Consider the following 21,892-nt stretch of genomic DNA (forward strand, 5'->3'; position numbering starts at 1 on the left):
TAGTCGTTTTTAATTATGTGGCAGCCACTGTATGTAGTAATACAAAAAAAAGAAAATAATTATTTAATATGTCCTGACTGAATATGTTTGCTTGTGTTGCTCCATTTGCTTTACGAAACAAAACAAAATAACGAAAAGGAATCCTGGTTATTTTTCGTATTTACTTCAGGATGCTCAAAGAAAATGTTCTTAAATTTATCGATGGTAAGTCAATTTATTGTAAAAATGTTTTTAAGTCTGTGTTGTGTTCTATTATTAATATATTTTTATAAATAGAATAAATGAATAATGTTTAACTTTTGATGTTTATATTAAAAAATACAGACATTTATTGTGGAAATGTTTTGAAGTTTGGGCTGTCCATTAAACAAATATTGATTGCAAATAAACATCCCTAAAATGGTCGTTAATTTTTAATTAAATTAAAATTTTATTAATAATATATTTTTACAAATGAAATAAATGAGTAATATTTAACTTTTGATGTTTATATTGACAAAATACAAACATTATGCTATTTTAAAAATCATGTTTTTAATAGTACAAAATGCAAAAGATTTTTTGTGGTTCTCCATTCATTCAATAGTTTTTATGCCATGTCTAATAATAGATATTAATTTCTTTTACTGTTAACAATTGAAAACATCTGTTTTTAATAAAAAAATATTATATTTGCTTAAAAGTAGAAAATGTTATCTTACTATTATTCCTTACAAGGTTTTTTTAAAATGTCCTGAGATTCTTTAGATTCTTTAAAGTCTTTAGATTCTTTAAATTCTTTAGATTCTTTATTTAGATTCTTTATTTACATTCTTTCTTTAGATTCTTTCTTAAGATTCTTTCTTTAGATTCTTTCTTTAGTTTCTTTCTTTAGATTCTTCCTTTAAATTCTTTCTTTACATTCTTTCTTTAGATTCTTTCTTTATATTCTTTATTTAGATTCTTTAGATTCTTTCTTTAGATTCTTCCTTTCAATTCTTTCTTTAGATTCCTTCTTTAGATTCTTTCTTTAGTTTCTTTCTTTAGATTCTTTCTTTAGATTCTTTCTTTAGATTCTTTTTTTAGATTCTTTCTTTAGATTCTTTCTTTAGATTCTTTCTTCAGATTCTTTCTTTAAATTCTTTCTTTAGATTCCTTCTTTAGACTATTTCTTTAGATTCTTTATTTAAATTCTTTCTTTACATTGTTTAGATTCTTTCTTTAGATTCTTTCTTCGGATTCTTTCTTTAGTTTCTTCCTTTAGCCTCCTTTAGATTCTTTCTTTACATTCTTTCTTTAGATTCTTTCTTTAGATTCTTTATTTAAATTCTTTCTTTAGATTCTTTCTTTAGATTCTTTCTTTAATTTCTTTATTTAGATTCTTTCTTTAAATTCTTTCTTTAGATTCTTTCTTTAGATTCTTTCTTTAGTTTCTTTCTTTATATCCTTTCTTTAAATTCTTTCTTTAGATTCTTTCTTTATATTCTTTCTTCAGATTCTTTCTTTAGACTCCTTCTTTAAACTCTTTCTTTAGATTCTTTCTTTAGATTCTTATTTAGATTCATTTTTTAGATTCTTTCTTTAGATTCTTTCTTCGGATTCTTTCTTTAGATTCTTTCTTTAACCTCCTTCTTTAGACTCTTTCTTTAGATTCTTTCTTTAGATTCTTTCTTTAGATTCTTTCTTCGGATTCTTTCTTTAGTTTCTTTCTTTAGCCTCCTTTAGATTCTTTCTTTACATTCTTTCTTTAGATTCTTTCTTTAGATTCTTTATTTAAATTCTTTCTTTAGATTCTTTCTTTAGATTCTTTCTTTAATTTCTTTATTTAGATTCTTTCTTCAGATTCTTTCTTTAAATTCTTTCTTTAGATTCTTTCTTTAGATTCTTTCTTTAGTTTCTTTCTTTATATCCTTTCTTTAAATTCTTTCTTTAGATTCTTTCTTTATATTCTTTCTTCAGATTCTTTCTTTAGACTCCTTCATTAAACTCTTTCTTTAGATTCTTTATTTAGATTCTTTTTTTAGATTCTTTCTTTAGATTCTTTCTTCGGATTCTTTCTTTAGATTCTTTCTTTAAATTATTTCTTTAGATTCTTTCTTTAGATTCTTTCTTTAGTTTCTTTCTTTAGATTCTTCCTTTAGATTGTTTCTTTACATTCTTTCTTTAGATTCTTTCTTTAGATTTTTTCTTTAGATTCTTTCTTTAGATTTTTTCTTTAGACCCCTTCTTTAGACTCTTTCTTTAGATTCTTTCTTTAGATTCTTTCTTTAGATTCTTTATTTAAATTCTTTCTTTAGATTCTTTCTTTACATTCTTTCTTTAGTTTTTTTATTTAGATTCTTCCTTTAGATTCTTTCTTTAGATTCTTTCTTTAGATTCTTTCTTTAGATTCTGTCTTTAGATTCTTTCTTTAGATTCTTCCTTTAGATTCTTTCTGTAGATTCTTTCTTTAGATTTTTTCTTTAAATTCTTTCTTTAGATTCTTTCTTTATATTCTTTCTTTATATTCTTTCTTCAGATTCTTTCTTTAGACTCCTTCTTTAATTTATTTCTTTATATTCTTTCTTTAATTTATTTCTTTATATTCTTTCTTTAAATTCTTTCTTTAGATTCTTTCTTTAGATTCTTTCTTTAGATTCTTTCTTTAGATTCTTTCTTCGAATTCTTTCTCCTCCTTCATCAGATTCTTTATTTAAATTCTTTCTTTAGATTCTTTCTTTAGTTTCTTTATTTAGATTCTTCCTTTAGATTCTTTCTTTAGATTCTTCCTTTAGATTCTTTCTTTAGATTCTTTCTTTAGATTCTTTATTTAAATTCTTTTTTTAGATTCTTTCTTTAGATTCTTTATTTAGATTCTTTCTTTAGATTCTTTATATTCTTCAAATTCTTTAGACTCTAATGAAATTTATGTTTATTAAATTAATAAAATAATGTTGTAAATATATTTTTGTCGTTCTTTAATCGTTTTCAATACAAGAACATATTGGAAAATACCATAATCTTCAAACCATACAGGAACGGTGGCAATAAATTCCTGTTGACCATTGTAGAGCAGCAGGAGAGATAAAAGCCAAAGGTCACGCTACAAAATATTGAAATATTTGAGTTTTTGTGAAGTTTTGATATTAGGGAAAACATTAAGTGTAATTTGTAACAAGAGAATAAATATTCCATACTTTTTCCACCACTGTATATATTTTTAAATTGTCAAGATGTTTACATAAGTTATTACATTATTTTATTTTTTGTAGGAATTAAATCCTGGCATACGGACATACGGTTTAAAAACCTAAAGTATAACTTAGTGTAAATTGAGCACTTATCATATGTATGACACATGTCCAGCTTGGATCCATCTTCTACTTTTAACTTTTTCATCCCGTTATCGAAGTAATTTTGAAGTTCTTTCGCATGACCTTCGAGATGCCCGTAGATAATTCCAACACCAACAAATTTTGTAGGGAGAATTGCATTGAAAGAATCACGAATGGTATTTTGTTGTGTAGATGTGGCGAGGATAGGAATCACTTTGAATGGAAGTTCCAAAGGCCAGAGTCCGCGTTGAATGTTGTGCTGTCGAATAATGATAAAGACGTGCTCTTCCATCCGGAGAGAAGTGAAGGCACCGCCGTGGTGAAAGGCGGCAAACCTTTCGAAAGGGATAAACATTACTATTGGGAAGTTAAGATAGTGTCCCCTCTTTATGGTTCGGATGTTATGGTTGGCATAGGGACGGGACGAATCAATTATCAGAATTTGATGGGCAACTTCTGCAGCTTCCTTGGTTTGGATGCGGAATCGTGGGGCTATTCTTACCGAGGTACCGTTCAACACGATCAGGAGAAGCGGAACTATGGAATTTCGTTCGGGATTGGGTGTCTTGTGGGTGTGTACTTGGACATGTGGAAAGGGAGTCTTGAATATTACGTCAACAGACGTCCTCGTGGTGTTGCTTTTGAAAACCTAAGAAAACATTCAACATTGTATCCAATGTTGAGCTCTACCGCAGCGGAGTCGTTGATCAGGTTGACTTGTTCGGCTTCAGCAAGTGCGAGTTTACAATTACACTGTTTGAAGGTCGTGATGAAACATCCGCATCTGTACCGGACGTACCGAAATGAATTACCGCAAATAGCTGAACATTTCGAAAGCAAGTATTTCTGGTTGCAACCCTCAAATGAAGGAAATAACGAAACGGTGACTTCGGAGGAAGAGGAGAAGGACTAAGGAACTATCTGAAGTACTTAAAACTTAGTAGAGCGAATCTGTGAGCAAAACAGTTTTGGTTTTTTATATATATTACTTGTGGTACAATAAAATAATACTAAATAATGGTGTTTAATCTCTAGTCATTTATTGTAGAACTAAATAATCAAAAACGGCATCAATTCCTGTCTTCTAGGCAAATACAAATACATGAGATTGGTCAGCCCACTGGCCTGATCTAAATCCAATTGAAAACTTAATGACAACGACATGAAGTCTCGATTAAAAAGCTAAAAACCTTTTAAAATGTTAAATAACAAATTTGTCAATAATTATTGCTATAAAATGAATACTCCTGAACCAAAAGGATTCATTTCTTTGTAACCATACACCAAGAATTATGTTGCATTCTACGGCAAACTGTGATATCAAAACTAAAGTTAATTAAATAAATAAATGATATTCTTAGGTTGATTGACTTGCTGACGTGCCCCTATAACAACTGCGACTTGATCGACAAAGACAGACATGACTTAAGTAACTTTTGGAAGGTCTGACTCAAAATCTCTTCATTGGAAATCATCAGTAAGTCCCCCAACACCACAATCAACCCTTCAGTTAACTGATTTTCTTGTTCCAGAATGATTTCACCTACTCCAACTTGATCAAAGGCACGAACCACTTCCATCCACAGTTCTCTGATTGTCCTCAAGGTGGCTTCTCCAGAGATTAGTCTCATACGTCGTTCGCTTCACTCGGAGGACCAGTGTAACCCAACACCACCGCCCGCATTTTCTCCAACAGACATGATCCCATCTTCGAGGGGCAGTGTGGTGACTACTGCGGCAGATATGAACCGGGTCCACACTTCGGCTTACAAATTAATGTTGCTTATCTTCGTTTAATGTTTTTGTGTACATTATTTTTATTATTTAGTCACACAGTTATTGTGACTTATTCTTTATCTTAGAATATGTTAAGAAGAAGATTGTTATTACTTAGTTACTACTCCATAAATATTCTTTTTTAATAAAAATTTGTTTTCTTATTTCACATTTTATTACAAAATAAATTATATTTAAAATAAGTAAAATAAAATACAAATTACATTTATATAATCTTTTGAATTGCTTTTAGATAAGTAGATACTTTTTTAATCTGTATGTGTAAAGACAGTTTTAAAAATAAAAAGATATACTTATATTTTGTTTCATTTTTCCAATCATTTAAACCTAAAAGTGGGAATGCACCTTAATCAAAAATTCAGTATAGAATCCTGTATTATTGAATGGTAAGTGGAAACGCACCTTAACGACGAAAAGGAAATCTGTAATCGTATTTTAATAGTTCTTTATACGTGCAATAGATGTCACTAGTGTATGACACAGTACCCTCTATCTATAAGAGACTAAACTCTGCGAATATCCATTACAGGAATCTGTAATAATTTCTGTAGTAATTCAATGTATTTGTAATAGATGACCATTTCTCTTACCCTCTCACAATTTAAAATTTTTACGATTTCGCGATTTTGTATCCGGATCACAGAAACGCGAGGAGGTATTTTCCCGCCAAAAAAGTATCAGGAGTTTTCCCGCCATTTTTTAAAAATTTGAATTTTCCCGCCTTTTTTGTATTAGGAGCACACACCTCCTCGCATTTCTGTTATCCCGTTACAAAGTTTAAAATTTTAGTTTTCTCAGCCAATTTTTACGATTTTGCGATTTTGTATCGGGATCACAGAAACGCGAGGAGGTATTTTCCCGCCAAAAAAGTATCAGGAGTATTCCCGCCAAAATTTAAAAATTTGAATTTTCCCGCCTTTTTTGTATTAGGAGCACACACCTCTTCGCATTTCTGTTATCCTGTTACAAAGTTTAAAAATTTCAGATTTCTCAGCCAATTTTTACGAATTTGCGATTTTGTATCGGGATCACAGAAACGCGAGGAGGTATTTTCCCGCCAGAAAAGTATCAGGAGTTTTCCCGCCAATTTTTAAAAATTTGAATTTTCCCGCCTTTTTTGTATTAGGAGCACACACCTCCTCGCATTTCTGTTATCCCGTTATAAAGTTTAAAATTTTAGTTTTCTCAGCCAATTTTTACGATTTTGCGATTTTGTATCCGGATCACAGAAACGCGAGGTGGTATTTTCCCGCCAAAAAAGTATCAGGAGTTTCCCCGCCAAAATTTAAAAATTTGAATTTTCCCGCCTTTTTTGTATTAGGAGCACACACCTCCTCGCATTTCTGTTATCCTGTTACAAAGTTTAAAATTTTAGTTTTCTCAGACAATTTTTACGATTTTGTGATTTTGTATCAGGGGTTTTCCTGCCCTTTATCTATTTTTTTATTTTCAACTTACCTGTTCTGTATTAAGGTTTATATGATATTATTAAATAAAACACTAAAATAATTTTAATTTATATATTATTTATTTTTATACATTATAACATATTACAGAGTTTAACAATTACATGTTAAAGTTATGTAAAACGGTATAAATCCGCCAACAGTAAATTTATATATTTTACAACACTAAATATTTGTTGTAGACAATACAAACATTTTTCATTAGAACACCACTAAAATTCAACAAATTTGAGATTTAGTAATGTTAGCAGAATCAAGCACATTCGCCCTCTATGTGTAAGAGTCTAAATTATTAGTGTTCTATCTCGCGTTAAAAACGAAATCTGTAATGTGTATCGCAATAGTTCCTTATAGATACGATAAATGTCACTAGCAAGTCGCAAAATAATGAAATTTATTGATTATTTAATAGTTTGATAAATCGGGGCCGCTATATATGAAAGTGTAAGATATCTCTTCATTATTAATAGTAACTAATATTTACTGAATTATTAATACAATGCATTGTCAAATAGGTATGTGGATGCCATCTACACGTAATATGCAGAACTCGACCATAATGAATAACAGGAACCTGTACTCTGCTTTGTAATAGTTTAATGTATATACTGTAGATGACGCCACACTGCATATTTTCGATATTTAAGTTTAAAATATTTATTAGCAACAAATGTGGCGTTTTTCGTTAGGATAATAAAAATGCAAGACAGTTTTGTCGCCACTTCTACTATTCTTTTACAAAATTTTAAATTTCAAGATTGTTATATATACATGATTAACATTTTACTACATATATTTATGTGATTGAAAACATGTATCTGATAATCTAAATAAATTTGTACATCAGTTCTATTATATAAATCATAACGAACAAATATAAGTAGCTCTAGTATAAACACTAATTTAAGAGATTGGCATCCTCATGGTTTCGCTGTTGTTTTATTGTCCCCTCAATTCCTCCAACTGAAACAAATGATTACATTATTTAATGATTCAGAGCCAATTAAACCATCTTACCTCTCCTTCGAAAACAACGGAATCAGGCCCTCATCGTCGGACCCGTGCAAAGAATAGAATGGAGTGGTAAATTTACTGCTACTCAACGATGGTGGTTCCGTAAACGGCTTAGGGTACTTCAAAGTAGATAATCCTGAAGAAATGTCCTCTTTATAATCCGGATGTGCTGCAGTCAAAGCCTCCATCCTCGCCTGTCTGTAATGCTATTAAAAAACTAGTTATTATCTACATGATTTGTGTGAAAATTATACTTACAACTCTAAGTTCCTCCGTCTAACATCACTAACTGTTCTGTTCTGCCTTCTGTTTAAAGATTCGTTGAAAAAAAGTATGCAATTTATTAAGGAATAAAATTGGGATGACCATTTGTATAGTATATGTTGATTGATTGAAATTGTGGCAATCAAAAATGTACGTATCCTCTATTTTAGTCACTTTACCAAGTTTATATCTAAAATAATGTAAATTTAGTTTTTGGGGGAGTTCAGAGATCTATACTTTTATTAACTCAGATCTTGTTTGCCATGAAAAGTATACAAATTTGGACTTTTGTATTCGTTTTGATACAACTATGCCTTTGGGAAAAAATTGAAATAAACTTAATAGTATTACCAAAATGTGAAGTCTTCTTTTAACTCAAATGTGCACACAACGAATTATGTGAATCTTTCTTGTGTGAGACATCTAAGACACAATCAAAAACACTTTCAAAAAAATATAATAAAATTTATTTTAAACACAACAAGCATAATTTTAAATATAATAATTTAATTATAATATAATATGTAAAAGTAAAATATTATAAATAAATGTATAAAAATATGTAGATATACTTAAAGCAAATAAAAATTACACAAAGTGACGCTGAGCCCAAAGTATTATACAGTATCTTCAATTCCAATAAAATATTGTCCTATTTATGTATGTATTTAAATAATATTTTATATAATATGTTAATGGTATTTAGCAATTTGAGCATACTTAGGAATGATAGCAATTATTTACCCAGTAGGTGCTGGAATAACAACTAAAAGGAAGGTAACAAACCTAAATTCATATTATTCAGATATACATTGATATATGATGCACATCAACTTTATATAATAAAGTTACTCAATTTTTGAATATGGTATTCATTAATTAAGTAGGCAATACAAATATTCCTTTTCAGCATTACATGTTATGTTATTATTTGTTCATTTTAAACAAATTATTTTGACACAAATGAAGTAAATGTTTGTTCAGAGAAAATGATAACAATGTTAATAAAGAGAAGAAACAAACATGTGTACCTCAGGCACCAATTTTATTTCCAAAAGAATTCTTATTGGAAAAAATATGTATATTGTATAAATATCTTTCAAGTAGTTTAATTTTACTATGTTAAAAATGTATTTAGGAGCCTTATTAGTATATTAATCCGGAATAAAAAGTATATACACAAGGTTTCTATATAAATTAATACATTATTATTGTATAATAAGTACTAAGTACATTTATAATTACAATGTTATCACAACCATTGTTTACTTTGGCATAAACTACACGTGAGTGTTTATATAATTGGTTATCAATTTTTAGAGTGATTAGTGGAACTTTGATCAATTTCTCTTCTTTTCATAACGTGTATGTAATTCAAAATTAGCTTATTTAGTGATCTGTTGTTACTTCTTTATCATCCTATTTATTTGATTGATGCACTGCTGTACAGATTGTTTTAAATGAGTATTTTTAGTTATGTACCTACTTAATTAAGAACAGTAACATTTAAACACCAATTCACCATAGATTAAAGCCATTTTAACACTTATTCAGTGATTGATAATACCCAGCTAATACTTCCCAAGCTTTGGGTGCCATAAACCCATCCGGCGGCAACTCCCCACTTCTCGCCAGACCCCTCATCTTAGTGCCCGATATAAAATCAAAATCCTCTTTGCGTGCCGGATCGAAGAAGTCCATTTTCCTGTTCTTCACGTCGTAGGCCGCCACCCTGAACGGTATGATCTCCAACGCGTTCAGTCCGGGTGCCATTTTGAGCACGCGTCCGCCGTGCGTGACCTCGTACAAGTTGCCGTCGGGGGTGGCCTCCTTGCCGGCGGGATGCGGCACGCCGGCCGGGTCGCGGCCCACTATGTAGAAGTGGGCGCCGGCGTTCATGCGGGCCTTGGCGTGCCACTGCACCTCGGTGGGGCCCGCGTAGTTCATCGGGCTGGGGAATATGGCCAGGACGGTGGAGTTGCGGTCAAGCAGGCCCTCGTCCATTACGGCCTGGTGTTGCTGGATGCGCACCGGCAGTGGGACATCGTCGTCTTTGATCCAGCCGCCTGAAACGTTATATGTATGTTAATCACAAATATTAATTATTAAATTTAAAAACTAAACACATATTTGGACCTCAGGCCCATAAAGATATTTTTAACATAGTGAAATTAAACTATTTATAAGATAATTGTACAAAATATATATTTTTGGATATTCCATAACATAAATAATAAGCTTCTAAAGTTTTCCAATCACAAATATTAATTATTTTATTAATTATGACCTAAGATACACGTGTTTGTTGCTACCGTTTATTAATTTTATTATCATTTTCTCTGGATAAACATTTACTTCATTTGTATCAAAATAATTTGTTTAAAAGAACAAATATTAAATAAATAATTGCTATAATTCCTAAGAATACTCAAATTTCAAAATATCATTAACATATTATATAAAATATTATTTAAAAACATACATAAATACAACAATATTTTATTGGAATTGAAGATACTGAATAGTATTTTGGGCTCAGCGTCTCTTTGTCTAATTTTTATTTCCTTTTAGTATATCTACTTATTTGTATACATTTATTTATAATATTTTACTTTTACATATTATATTATAATTAAATTATTATAATTAAAATTATGCTTGTTGTGTTTAAAATAAATTTTATTATATTTTTTGAAAGTTTTTGATTTTTCATGTTGAACAAGATCTGGACTAATGAATGTTACTTCATTTGTATCAAAATAATAGATTTTTCTAGTGAAACTCTGAATGGTGGTTCTTGCAACCCAATAGAAGAGAATATTCAAGATTTACTTATGAAACGAATTGGCCAGAAGAGGCACATTTAAAAGTGCCTCTGAAGAACTTGAGCAGAAAATATTCATAAAAATTTAATATAAAACTATTGAGTAGATGTAAATATTTGCAGTTCTAGATATTCAGGATATAAACTCACCTAGAGGGTGAAGTAAGAGCACAGGCTTCTTATAACCCCTGTCCTGAAGCTGCCTTCTGGTGTCCGTCATTAACAGGGCATGCCCATTGTGTATCGGATTCCTCAGCTGGAACGCAAACACAGCGTCCGCCCCCATTTGCTTGAACCTAGTTTTCAGCTCCTTCGGTGTTAGGCGATAATCGTCCAGGCCATCGTTCCACCTCACCCGTTTCAGCACCTCCAACTCGCCGCCCACCAACCAATCGCCCGATTCGTAGATCATTTTAACGTACGGATGGTCCTTGTTTGTCGTACCGAACTGCCTGGCAGCTCTTTCTTCCTTCCTGTGCCAATAGAATTCGGGCTTACGGAGGATGGCGTAGCATTCGTTTTTGAAGTGCAGGGCGATGGCGGACACGTCGTTTAGACGGTCTTTGTCGTGGCCGGATAATGGGAGGACTATGGGTATGCTCTGGCTGACGAGGTTGCCGTCGACGATCAAATTGTTGAAGTGCAGCGTCTGGAGTAACTGATCTTCTCTCATGAAACCTTTGAGAGGGTGGGCCCAGCCCTCACTAAGAATCTAAAAATATAAAACAATAATTAATAACAAAAATAGAGGATATGTTTAATATGGATGTGTCTTTCATCCAATTGTTTGAAAGTGAGAGATTGGCTGAGTAAATATTTTTATTATATATTGGAATAATAAGAATTATTAAAAAAATATCATGGTTATTAAAATAATATGTTAAATACAATATAATAGTTGGATACCTTCAGTTTATTTTCATTTTTATATTCTAATTTAAAAGAGATTTTATTTTGATAAATTTTGGTACTGCAGATAAGTAAATTGTCGACAAATTATGTATTATTTCTTACAGTTTCATTAAATAATTATAATAAGCAACAGACTACTATTGAATAATAGATTTAAATTCACAGAGATTAATGAAAGATTTTATGACACACAAATTATATAAATTGATTCTTATAAACTGAAATAGCAATATAATTTAATTAATAATTGAATTCAATTCCAATAATTGTACAGAATGAACTACACATATGTTCCGTTAATTTAAGAAAATACAAATTTAATAAAACATAAAATCTTAAAGTAAATTAGAATATATTAAACACAAATTAAACTACCTAAATGTTTGAAATTATGTAAACATTATCTTTAACATTATCAGATAAGCATACAGTGTAAATAGAAAATTGTAAACATTTAAAATAAACATAGCATGTTATTATAAGATAAGTATGTTAATGGAAGGTATAATAAAAATTGACCTATATATTTTATATGATTATCTAAATATAAAAAGCAAATAAATAACACTTAAAAGAACTCTAAAACTGATTCATCATATTTATTTAAGATGTTAATACTTTATACATTTTAACACCTTAGAGAATTTCAACAGTCAAGTCAGTTAATTAAATAATATAATGAACTAATAATTAATAGTATTAATAAAAAAAATAATAACCTGTAGCCATTGTAAATCCAAGACATTAATGTCCAAAACAGGCAATGATGATGCCTCCTCATATGCAGAGGCCAGTCTGTGTTCAGGGACAAATAACTCTGACACATCATCATTGGGTTCATCTGTGAAAGGAATTATGCCATTCTCTTGAAGCATTTCCACAACTTGCATAGTTGATTCTTCAACTGAAGCATCCACTGTTTTAACAACTAATTCAGGATTTTCTGGGGACTCATAGGGTTGATCAATGCCAGTGAAACCTTTAATAACACCTTGTCTAGCTTTTTGATATAGCCCTTTTGTGTCCCTTTCCTCACAAACATGAAGGGGTGTGTCAACAAACACTTCAAAAAAGGGTAAATCATTGTCACGATGTATCCTTCTGGCCACCTCCCTGTCTTCGGCAAATGGAGACACAAAGCTGCAAATGCAAACTTGTCCCGCATCAGCAAATAGCTTGGCAACTTCAGCCACCCTCCGAATATTCTCCTCCCTGTCCTGTTTGGAGAATCCCAGGTCTTTGTTGAGGCCGGTTCTCATGTTATCCCCATCCAGACCATAAGCTGGGATGCCCCTCGACACCAAATAAGCCTCCAATTCAAAAGCAATCGATGTCTTTCCGGCGCCAGACAGGCCAGTCAGCCACACAGTGCACCCCCTAAAACCACGCAGATGGCCCAATATTTGGCCCCTTTTAGCCCTGGATACGTGGTGTTTTTGTTCGGTGACGTTCGTGGCTATTTGCATGCATGTTTTCTGTTTCTTGTAGATATCCTGCGACGACATCCTGACGAGTTTGTTCGCACACTTGAATTTAGTATCGCACTGCACTTATCAACACAATTTAAACACGTCTGAGATTTTGTGTATCAGAGTCGTCCGTGATTCAATAGAACAGACCTTGATACGTGACTGATTATGATTTAGTGGCGATTACACATGTTTCTCCAATTGCCCCTCCAGTGTCATAAGGAGGTTATGTTTGATTGACAGGACACGAAACAAAATAATTGTTGTCTACTAAAGTAATGACGTTCCCCCCCCACCATTTCTGTCCTTTATTTCAGTATACTTTAGAGCGAGAGTGAGTGAAATGAAAAACTTAAATATGTAATATTTATATTAGAGAAATATTCTTTAAAAGTTAATTAGCTAAAAAGGTATTACACCTTTACATGCTTACGAATTCATATAACAAATATTAAATTAAATACAAATTTGTATCAAAAATAGTGTTCACTGTTACTGTACCAGTGGCGGCTCGTTAGCCTGGTGAGGCACATTATATATAAAATAAAAACAATATTTTATTTTTATTTACGCATAATTAGCAACATACAATTCGAGTGTTTTTGTCATGTAAATTTAGTATTCAAATTATGAATTAGACGGTTTAATTCTTTAACAACAAACATTTTGTTATAGTAATTTAAACTGGAAATATGTATTTAATATAATTAGTGTAGTTATTTGGAGTTATCTCTTTGACTAGAGGCACGCCTCGGGTCCCCCACTATTGAAACAATAACTTGACCTTAAAGCGCATGCGCGAATGTTGGAATCCAATAAAAATATTCCTGAAACACATTGGCGCAAAGAAGCACATTTAAAAGTGTCTCTAGAGAACTTGTACACGAAATATTCATTGAAATTTGGAATAAAACTGTTATTGCTTTTATAATTGTAGGTTTTACATCATATTGTCCTTCCATCTTTGTTTAAATATTAAGTTATATTCTATTTTAAATAGCCTCATCTGAGGAGCCGCCACTGGTGGTATTGTGATTGTTTTTAATAACCTCAAAATAATATCCTTCTAAAGTTTCTTAAAAGTGATAATTAATAAAATTGTTAAAGGTTGTATCATCTTGTGACAATAACAACTTAATAAAATTTCACAAATTTACAACGTAGCTCTGTTTTTATTTATTCAATATTTTAAAATATACAGAAGGACAGTAAAATTAATTAACCTTGTTTTCCTTTGCAGTAATCGACAACAATGAGAATTAGTTGTGCCGCCAAATATTGTAAAAACAAAAGTTATAATTGCAACTTAAAATTCTTTAATTTTCCAATGGAAGCAAGGTAAGTTGAAATGTATTAAAAGACAGAAATTAATTGTAAATTTTAGAGCTCAAATTTGGTTGATTGCTTGTGGCAGAGAAGATCTTCTGCATAAAGGAGTCAATTTATTTAAATATAAAATTTGCTCTGCACATTTTGAAAAGAAACATTTTAATGTGTATCGTTTGAAATCTGATGCTGTCCCTACATTATTTCCAACAATGGAAAGTTCAAGTTTAGCTGAACACAGTTACTGTCAGGCTATAAATGATTCAAATAATGTACAAGGTAGATATTACATGTATTTGTTGTAAAATATTAATAAACTAAAATATTTTAGGTATTCCAAAAAATTGTAAATTAAGGAGTTCAAGTTTAAATGATCACAGCTATTGCCGTGCTTCACCTGAATTAGATTGTAATACAGGACAAGGTAAATACTACTACTGTAGAAGTTCATAATACAATTAATTGTAATAGGTAAATTTTAGAACATACTTATACTAAAATTACTGAAGAAACTGAACCACCAACTAGCCTAAACATTTTGGAGAATATTTTAATGAACCAGCCTATCCCAATCGAAAAGGAAACTCACCCTACACCCACCTTATCAAAGTTACCTACACCAACAACAACAAAATATTTAACATCAAAGAGTACACAAACCAGCTTACATTTATCTGCTAACACCCCCAGAAAAAATAAGCTCAGAAAGTCACTGAAAAAACTTAGAAACGAAAATTTATATTTGAATCTAAAAGTAGCAAAATTAGAAGAAAAATTACGTGAACATGAACAATGTAAGGCATTAACTTTTGAATTATTTCCACCAAAATGAGCCAACATTGAATATTCACTGATGTTAACTATTTACAAGTATTTAAAATGGAGGAGAAACATTAATGAAAGATGTGAAGAACACAAATCTTTTGCAAATGATTTGTGAAGTTCCTGAATATATATAAACATTTACATGCTTTGGTTTTCTTGACATTACTAGAGAAGAAAAGACGGTTGATTAGAAGCTTTGAAGAAACTGAACACAATTTTCTGTGTTAAAAATGAAACAAAATAGTACTGTATATGTTATTATTTATTAGTATTTTGAATTAAAAAGATATTTATGTTAAACAAATCCTAATAAATTTTTGTATTTATATATTGTTACAGCTGAGATTAGAAACAATTTAATAAACATCACTAATTAGTATTTAAAAAAGTTACTATTTGTCTTACCTTAATTAATATTTGATATTACATTTGATAATTGCATATAAAAATAAATATCCACCAAATATACTTATCCTAACTATGTCAATTGTATAATTTGGAATATATTTCTATTAAAATATATTTTTTGCATATTTTCTTAAATAATCCTATTATCAGATAATTTTTATTTACCTATTTCCCATTGAAATGTACATTTCAATAATAATATAAATATTAAAATATTTTATTTGATGTGAAAAAAATATATATTAATATAATATAATAAATATTTATTTTAAATAAATAAACAAATAATATATAAAGAAATGATATAAAATATTTAATTTTAAATAAAAAATTATAATAAAAGGATTAATATGATATAATAAACATGAAAAAATATAAAATATATTAATTATATTAAGAAAAATTCATAAATAAAATATTTAATTTCAACGAAAAAAATAATAATAATAAAATACTTAATATAATGGAAAAATTATTAATAAAATGATTCATTAAAATTAAAAAATATATTTATTTTAAATAAAAAAAAATATAGTATAAATTTAAAAAAAATAAATGAAATATTCAATATAATTTAATTTAAAAATTTAATAAAAAATTTTATTAAAATTAAAAAAATAATAAAATAATTAATTTAAATAAAAAAATAAATAAAATATTTAATTTAAAATAAATAATTTTAAGAAGAACTAAATAATGAATTGTAACTAAAAAAATATTTAAGTAAAGTGTTAATTAAATATATACTGAATATTTTAATCTTGCGAGAAAAATGAATGAATGAATAAAGTAAATTAAATTAATTAAAATATTAGTTAAATTAGAAAAAATAAAATATTAGAAGTAAATTTGGAAAATTTACGTACATTGATATCTTTTAAATCAGAAAATTCTAAAATAATTTTGAATTAAAATATTAAATCGCACAATATAAACAACATTGATCATAATATAATATTTAAAACGGTGTGACGAAAGTGAATTTTGGAACTATAAATACAAAAATGATGATTTTGGTATTCTGTGAATCACCTAAGGATAAATTTATTCATCACTTGAACTACTGTAAAAGTTATTTAGGTTATGTTCCAAGTAGCAAAAAAGTAAAAGTTTTTCTAGTAAAAAGTAATTAGTTCTAATAACCCAATGAATATTTGAGGTTCAGTTTGACGTTCTGACGGTTTGACGTAGAAGTTTTGTTTAGTGTTTGTGGTCTTTAAAACGGCAGTGCCCAAAGACTTGAATACCCTACTTTTGCATGAAATAATATACGGAAGAGCTTTAAAATGGCTGGAAATTTCTGGCAAAGTTCTCACCAGTAAGTAGCACAATTTTAATAAATTCTCTTATTACAAAGTACATAATTTTAGTCAACAATGGTTACTGGACAAACAAGACTTAATACGTGAAAGGCAACACGATCTATCCATATTAAGTGAAGAAGAATACCAAAAGATATTTATATTTTTTGCTAGTGGTTAGTTAGTTAAATACAAAAGTAGAGTTGTTCTAATAGTTAATGTTTTAGTAATTCAAAGCTTAGGAGAGCAGCTGAAACTCAGGCAGCAAGTTATAGCGACTGCAACTGTTTATTTTAAAAGGTTTTATGCTAGGAATTCTTTAAAATGCATTGATCCTTTGCTTTTAGCACCTACATGTATATTCCTTGCTTCCAAAGTTGAAGAGTTTGGTGTCATATCAAATTCAAGACTGATTACAACATGTCAGACAGTTAGTAAGTAATAATTTACATTACACTATTGAATACTTAAGTATTTGTTTGTTCCAGTAAAAAATAAATTTAGTTATGCTTACACTCAAGAGTTTCCATATAGAACAAACCACATATTGGAGTGTGAATTTTATTTATTGGAGAATTTAGACTGCTGTTTAATTGTATACCAACCATACAGACCTCTGCTACAACTAGTTCAAGATATTGGCCAGGAGGAACAATTATTAACCTTATCTTGGAGAATAGTTAATGATTCTTTAAGAACTGATGTGTCCCTTTTGTATCCTCCATATCAAATTGCAATTGGTTGCCTACAAATTGCCTGTGTGATTTTACAAAAGGACCATAAAGCGTGGTTTGCAGAACTGAATGTCGATATTGAGAAGATTCAGGAAATAGCTAGGTACATAATCAATTTGTTCGAATTGTGGAAGACTTACGATGAGAAAAAAGAAATACAAGGACTGTTGGCCAAAATGCCTAAACCAAAACCAGCACCACAAAGATAGATTTTTTAAAGGAGAATCTCAAGTATTATGCATTACGCTTAAAGTTATACAAACATTGTGACAACTACAGGATTAGTTAAATAAAACCAAATCTTATACTAATTGTTTTATTAATTCCACTATTCATTTTTTTTACAACTAAGATTCTAAACTAACAGTTATAAAAATAAATATATTTTTTTACACCATAATAAATTGTGGTTACTACATCCATCGTAAAGCCAGTTCTGCCCTATAGTACAGTTCAAGTTTTTGAATATTTTAGTTTATATCACAATTTTGTGTTACTGTCTCTTTTAGAAACTGGTAGTAAATTGTGCCTTCTCATATTGTTTATAACTCCATCTAAGGATGTTGTTTTCTTTTTGGCACTGCCCTTTAATGTTTCTTCTCCCTTGTTCCTTATTTTCAGCTTCGGTGAGGTCATTTCATCCATGAAGTCAAAGTCTGTTTTTTCCTCCTCTCTAGAATTAAACCAATTACATGTATCGATTTATTATTTTTATAAATAAGGCAATATTTACTGTTTGGAGTCGATTTCTTCTTCTGGTTCTTCTGTTACTTCGGGAGACGGCGACCGATATCCGGGACACTTCCAATTTAGCTCGGGAATTTTCCCTTTATCAAGTAAATTGTAGATTCTGTCAATTTCTTCTGGAGCCGGTTCCCATGGCCCTTTAATATCTTTGAATTCCTCATCTGAACATTCTATGTCAAAGTTATCCATGTTTACTTTGTACAAAATAGTAAACAACAAACATCAACAATTTTGACAGATATATTTAAGGTTAAGTTTTGTTGTTTATTAGGTTATGGATTTTTTTCAATTTACAAATTTTTAAAATATGTTTTAAATTATATGTGCAAGTATTTTTATTAAATTAAAAATATTTTAATAAAAATATTTTTTATTTTAACATAACGTATACATGTGTCGTAAGTATAAATTAATTAATTTATAAGTTATTGGAAAGTCAAAGATTAAATATATCCTACAAATTATACAAGGTTTTTCTAAAATAGGTTGCCAAAATTTGGGAGCAGTTAGAACAGCTCCTAAACAAAATACGGCACCTTAAATTTAAATTTCAAAAATTGTTTCTTTTCTAGTCCAATTGTATTTAAATTTGGTACATAATATCTACAATTCAATGTAAAACTTTATCCACATTGTTACAGTGACGTAGATTTTGAATGTTTTCCTCTTTTTCCCGCCCCCTTTTCTACGCTACTGAACATTTTTCAAAATTATTAAGTTTTTTTAAACTTTGTGTAAAGAAGAAAAAGGTACTCTTGAATAATTTTGATTATTACAGTCTTTTTTTGAGATATTCAGATTAATTGTTCCCTTTAATTTTCTTCAAATATAAAAACATGTTTTAAAATGTGAATTAAACTATTTTTATTTTATCAGAAAATGTGAGTGTCTAATTATGTATGTATACATTAATTAATACACATTTTGGGTCGAATAAAAATTAAAAAAATTGTTTAACGCATTTATTTAACATACTAGAAGTATTTATAATTTAGAATATGAGAAAACCTTACAATCTAATAATACTGAAATAGGCAGATGCCATATTAACCGTTTAAATTCCCTTTAAACACGGCTGATATTTAAATTTAAGTCTATGAGAAATGAGATCAGAACAACTTTAAATACATATATCCATAGTTTAACTGCTAATTGTACTTATGTAATCTGAACGTAACTCTTTCAACTCTGTACAAGTTTCAGAATTTAATAACGGAATACTATCAGAGGATCCACGTCTGGATAAACTGACGGTGGTTGTTTCGGTTATGTTGTTTGATTCAGCGCTGATCACTTCATCCATGATGCCACATCTTGTATTTATTGTCGGAAAGAAGGACTTTGCTTTAATAAATATGTACCAGTTCTGAAACAATAAACTGTAAAACAATATGAGATGCAAAAAAGTAACTTACCAATATACACGAAGAAATAGCATAGACAATCGACATACTACAATTATCATTAACGTTTTCTAACGCCAAAACTACTATAAACCAAACAATATCATATCCTGTTTGTATGACGCACAATAATTTGAGAGTTGACTTCGATTCACGCAGACTGATGACCTCCCCATCCACACAATCCTGTCGCTTGTCGTTTAATATATCTAATTCATTTCTTAAGGCGCTTAAAGATTCAGCTGAACTGTTAAATTCTAGTTTTGATAGCTCCATGTTGATTTGTCTTAAACCGCTTAACGAGTAGATTGTGGTAAGAATTATTAACACCGAGACGGGCAGCATGTAATTTAAAATCATTCCTTTTTGAACTGAAATGAAGCAGAACCTTCGGTATTCGTAGCTGTGTGGGGCAATTAAATAAGAAATCTGAAAGTAATAAGACCAATATATTAGTTAACAAGCAGGTGTTGATATTTACCAATGTCAAACCTATTGGGGTACAATAGGCAATCAATGTATAATATTTTATGTCAACAGATTTACATGTTGAAACTCTTTTGTAAATGTAATAGCAATACAAAAACAACCAAATTGCAGTGAGCATGTGAAGGTAATGTAAAGTTAGGGAAATAATTAAACACTTGGGGATGCTTTTGGTGGCCTAAAATGGTAAAAATTAAACTGAATTCAACTTGTTTAAGTTAACACTCACGTAAACCCCCAACATAAATAACAAGTTTGATATGCAGAAGCAACACACCAGATGTAAAAACATCAGTTTCATTTCTTTCTTCCCATTAATGTTTTTCTTTAGTAAAACACAGAAAATAGTCAATAATTGTGCGGCACAACTTAAAACGGATCCTGAAAATTATGAGGAATATAATGAAATAAATCCGTTCCGGAGTTTTACGAACCTATTATTATTATTTCTGGACCGTAACTCCCGGAGTTTCTGTTGTGGGATCCATAATACACATACATAATATTGTCAATGAAGTCGTGGTCTTTTAAATCGGTGTCTGCTAAGGAGTCATCCGGTAATTCTATATTTGGAAGCACATCGACTGTGTATTTTGAATCAATGTTCTCTGGATTTGGTAAAATCAAAGAGTCCGGCTTTAGTTCTATGTTAATCGTGTTGTTCGTTATCTCGTAATCATAATTTAAGTAGTAATCATCAGCCCTCCTCTTTGTACTATTTGTGTGGACACCTGAAATATTCAAATTAATTTTATCCTCATTAAATTAAAGCACCATACTTACAAATAAAATAACAAGAAGCATAAATAAATGTATGGAATAAAAATAACATATTTAATACTATTATTTAAAGTAAAAAATCACGAATTTTCTTATGCACATCCATTGGGATGCTGTTCTATGGACCAAATCACTTAATCCTCACCGGGAGAGGAATTTTCCCGCAAAAACTATTTGGATTACTTTGCGGTGCGGATTCCGGTGGAACGTGTGAGCTTGCACCGGATTTTCGTTGAGGGTTTCCTTTGAAACTTGTTTGGACCATTGTGGCAGCGCAAGCGCAAAATTTTAATCAATAGAGCCAAAACGGAAGCCAAATGTTTTGAAAAATGTTTTTCCTTTTATTTATTTAGTTAAAATAAACGAAAGTTTGCTTTTAAACATATATATTTGGACATTGATACATATACAACTAATATTAATTAAAGACATACATAATAACAATAAATATTACTAATTATATTATTTGTAAGTGAAGTGCGTACATAATACTTCTTGTTCTTCTAAGATGCGCTAGGGTGAGGTGGTGGAAGGAATAAGACTCACTTATAAGGGGAAAATATTTATTTCATCTGAAGAAATACAATGTTACAAGTTGACCTAAATTAAACAACAGGTAGTTCTTAAATATAAGTACAAACATTGCAAAAAGAACTTTAAACAGTTATATTTTCCCCATTTTTTATTAATAATTCGCAAAAATATAAAAAGATGTTCTAGGTTGTTTTATGTAGAACAACTAACAAAAATTTAAATTAATTAAAAAACTAAAATGAAACTGAACATACTATAAAAGTATATTAACTTACTCTTGATATACATATGTCAATATGTAATTTAAAA

The 21,892-nt window shown here is 29.8% G+C and overlaps 6 protein-coding genes and 1 long non-coding RNA gene across 11 annotated transcripts; 3 read left to right on the forward strand and 4 right to left on the reverse strand.

The window, feature by feature from the left end:
- Window positions 1-81: 81 nt before the first annotated feature.
- Window positions 82-4,321, forward strand: LOC109600225 (SPRY domain-containing SOCS box protein 3). Of its 2 annotated transcripts, XM_020016349.2 has the most exons (3): window positions 82-204; window positions 3,231-4,004; window positions 4,057-4,321. In XM_020016349.2, exons 2-3 carry the CDS (start codon window positions 3,391-3,393, stop codon window positions 4,061-4,063), a joined length of 621 nt encoding a protein of 206 aa, XP_019871908.1. In that variant the 5' UTR covers window positions 82-204; window positions 3,231-3,390; the 3' UTR covers window positions 4,064-4,321. The 2 variants fall into 2 exon arrangements, with proteins under 2 accessions (XP_019871908.1, XP_019871907.1); XM_020016348.2 differs by having other exon boundaries at window positions 3,231-4,321.
- Window positions 4,322-7,436: 3,115 nt separating this feature from the next.
- Window positions 7,437-8,213, reverse strand: LOC126264617 (uncharacterized). Its single transcript, XR_007547301.1, has 3 exons — window positions 7,829-8,213; window positions 7,574-7,776; window positions 7,437-7,519 (listed from the first exon to the last, which is right to left on the reverse strand). It is a non-coding gene; the product is annotated as an uncharacterized LOC126264617 (long non-coding RNA).
- A 65-nt stretch (window positions 8,214-8,278) lies between these two features.
- On the reverse strand, window positions 8,279-13,281 carry LOC109600208 (bifunctional 3'-phosphoadenosine 5'-phosphosulfate synthase). Its single transcript, XM_020016319.2, has 3 exons — window positions 12,290-13,281; window positions 10,809-11,370; window positions 8,279-9,900 (listed from the first exon to the last, which is right to left on the reverse strand). The coding sequence occupies exons 1-3, from the start codon at window positions 13,073-13,075 to the stop codon at window positions 9,374-9,376; spliced, it is 1,875 nt and encodes a 624-aa protein (XP_019871878.1). The 5' UTR covers window positions 13,076-13,281; the 3' UTR covers window positions 8,279-9,373.
- Window positions 13,282-13,385: 104 nt separating this feature from the next.
- Window positions 13,386-15,453, forward strand: LOC109600229 (uncharacterized). Of its 4 annotated transcripts, none has more exons than XM_020016354.2 (5): window positions 13,386-13,449; window positions 14,280-14,377; window positions 14,424-14,644; window positions 14,697-14,789; window positions 14,848-15,453. In XM_020016354.2, exons 2-5 carry the CDS (start codon window positions 14,292-14,294, stop codon window positions 15,195-15,197), a joined length of 750 nt encoding a protein of 249 aa, XP_019871913.2. In that variant the 5' UTR covers window positions 13,386-13,449; window positions 14,280-14,291; the 3' UTR covers window positions 15,198-15,453. The 4 variants fall into 4 exon arrangements, with proteins under 4 accessions (XP_019871913.2, XP_049818908.1, XP_019871914.2 ...); XM_049962951.1 differs by lacking the exon at window positions 13,386-13,449 and adding an exon at window positions 14,124-14,146; XM_020016355.2 differs by lacking the exon at window positions 13,386-13,449 and having other exon boundaries at window positions 14,173-14,377; window positions 14,837-15,453.
- Window positions 15,454-16,740: 1,287 nt separating this feature from the next.
- LOC109600209 (cyclin-C) lies at window positions 16,741-17,944 on the forward strand. Its single transcript, XM_020016320.2, has 4 exons — window positions 16,741-16,916; window positions 16,969-17,075; window positions 17,127-17,333; window positions 17,388-17,944. The coding sequence occupies exons 1-4, from the start codon at window positions 16,885-16,887 to the stop codon at window positions 17,840-17,842; spliced, it is 801 nt and encodes a 266-aa protein (XP_019871879.1). The 5' UTR covers window positions 16,741-16,884; the 3' UTR covers window positions 17,843-17,944.
- Window positions 17,936-18,602, reverse strand: LOC109600210 (PAXIP1-associated glutamate-rich protein 1; the record flags this gene model as incomplete). Its single annotated transcript, XM_020016321.2, has 2 exons — window positions 17,936-18,306; window positions 18,367-18,602. Coding segments are annotated over 2 exons (429 nt in total), but the record flags the coding sequence as incomplete, so codon positions are not given.
- A 726-nt stretch (window positions 18,603-19,328) lies between these two features.
- On the reverse strand, window positions 19,329-21,141 carry LOC109600211 (uncharacterized). The gene is made up of 6 exons (XM_020016322.2): window positions 21,053-21,141; window positions 20,704-21,000; window positions 20,499-20,650; window positions 20,265-20,447; window positions 19,796-20,212; window positions 19,329-19,746 (listed from the first exon to the last, which is right to left on the reverse strand). Exons 1-6 carry the CDS (start codon window positions 21,099-21,101, stop codon window positions 19,522-19,524), a joined length of 1,323 nt encoding a protein of 440 aa, XP_019871881.2. The 5' UTR covers window positions 21,102-21,141; the 3' UTR covers window positions 19,329-19,521.
- Between the last annotated feature and the right edge of the window lie 751 nt (window positions 21,142-21,892).

This window comes from Aethina tumida, chromosome 2, assembly GCF_024364675.1.
Source record: "Aethina tumida isolate Nest 87 chromosome 2, icAetTumi1.1, whole genome shotgun sequence".
Taxonomy (NCBI): Eukaryota; Metazoa; Arthropoda; class Insecta; order Coleoptera; family Nitidulidae; genus Aethina; species Aethina tumida.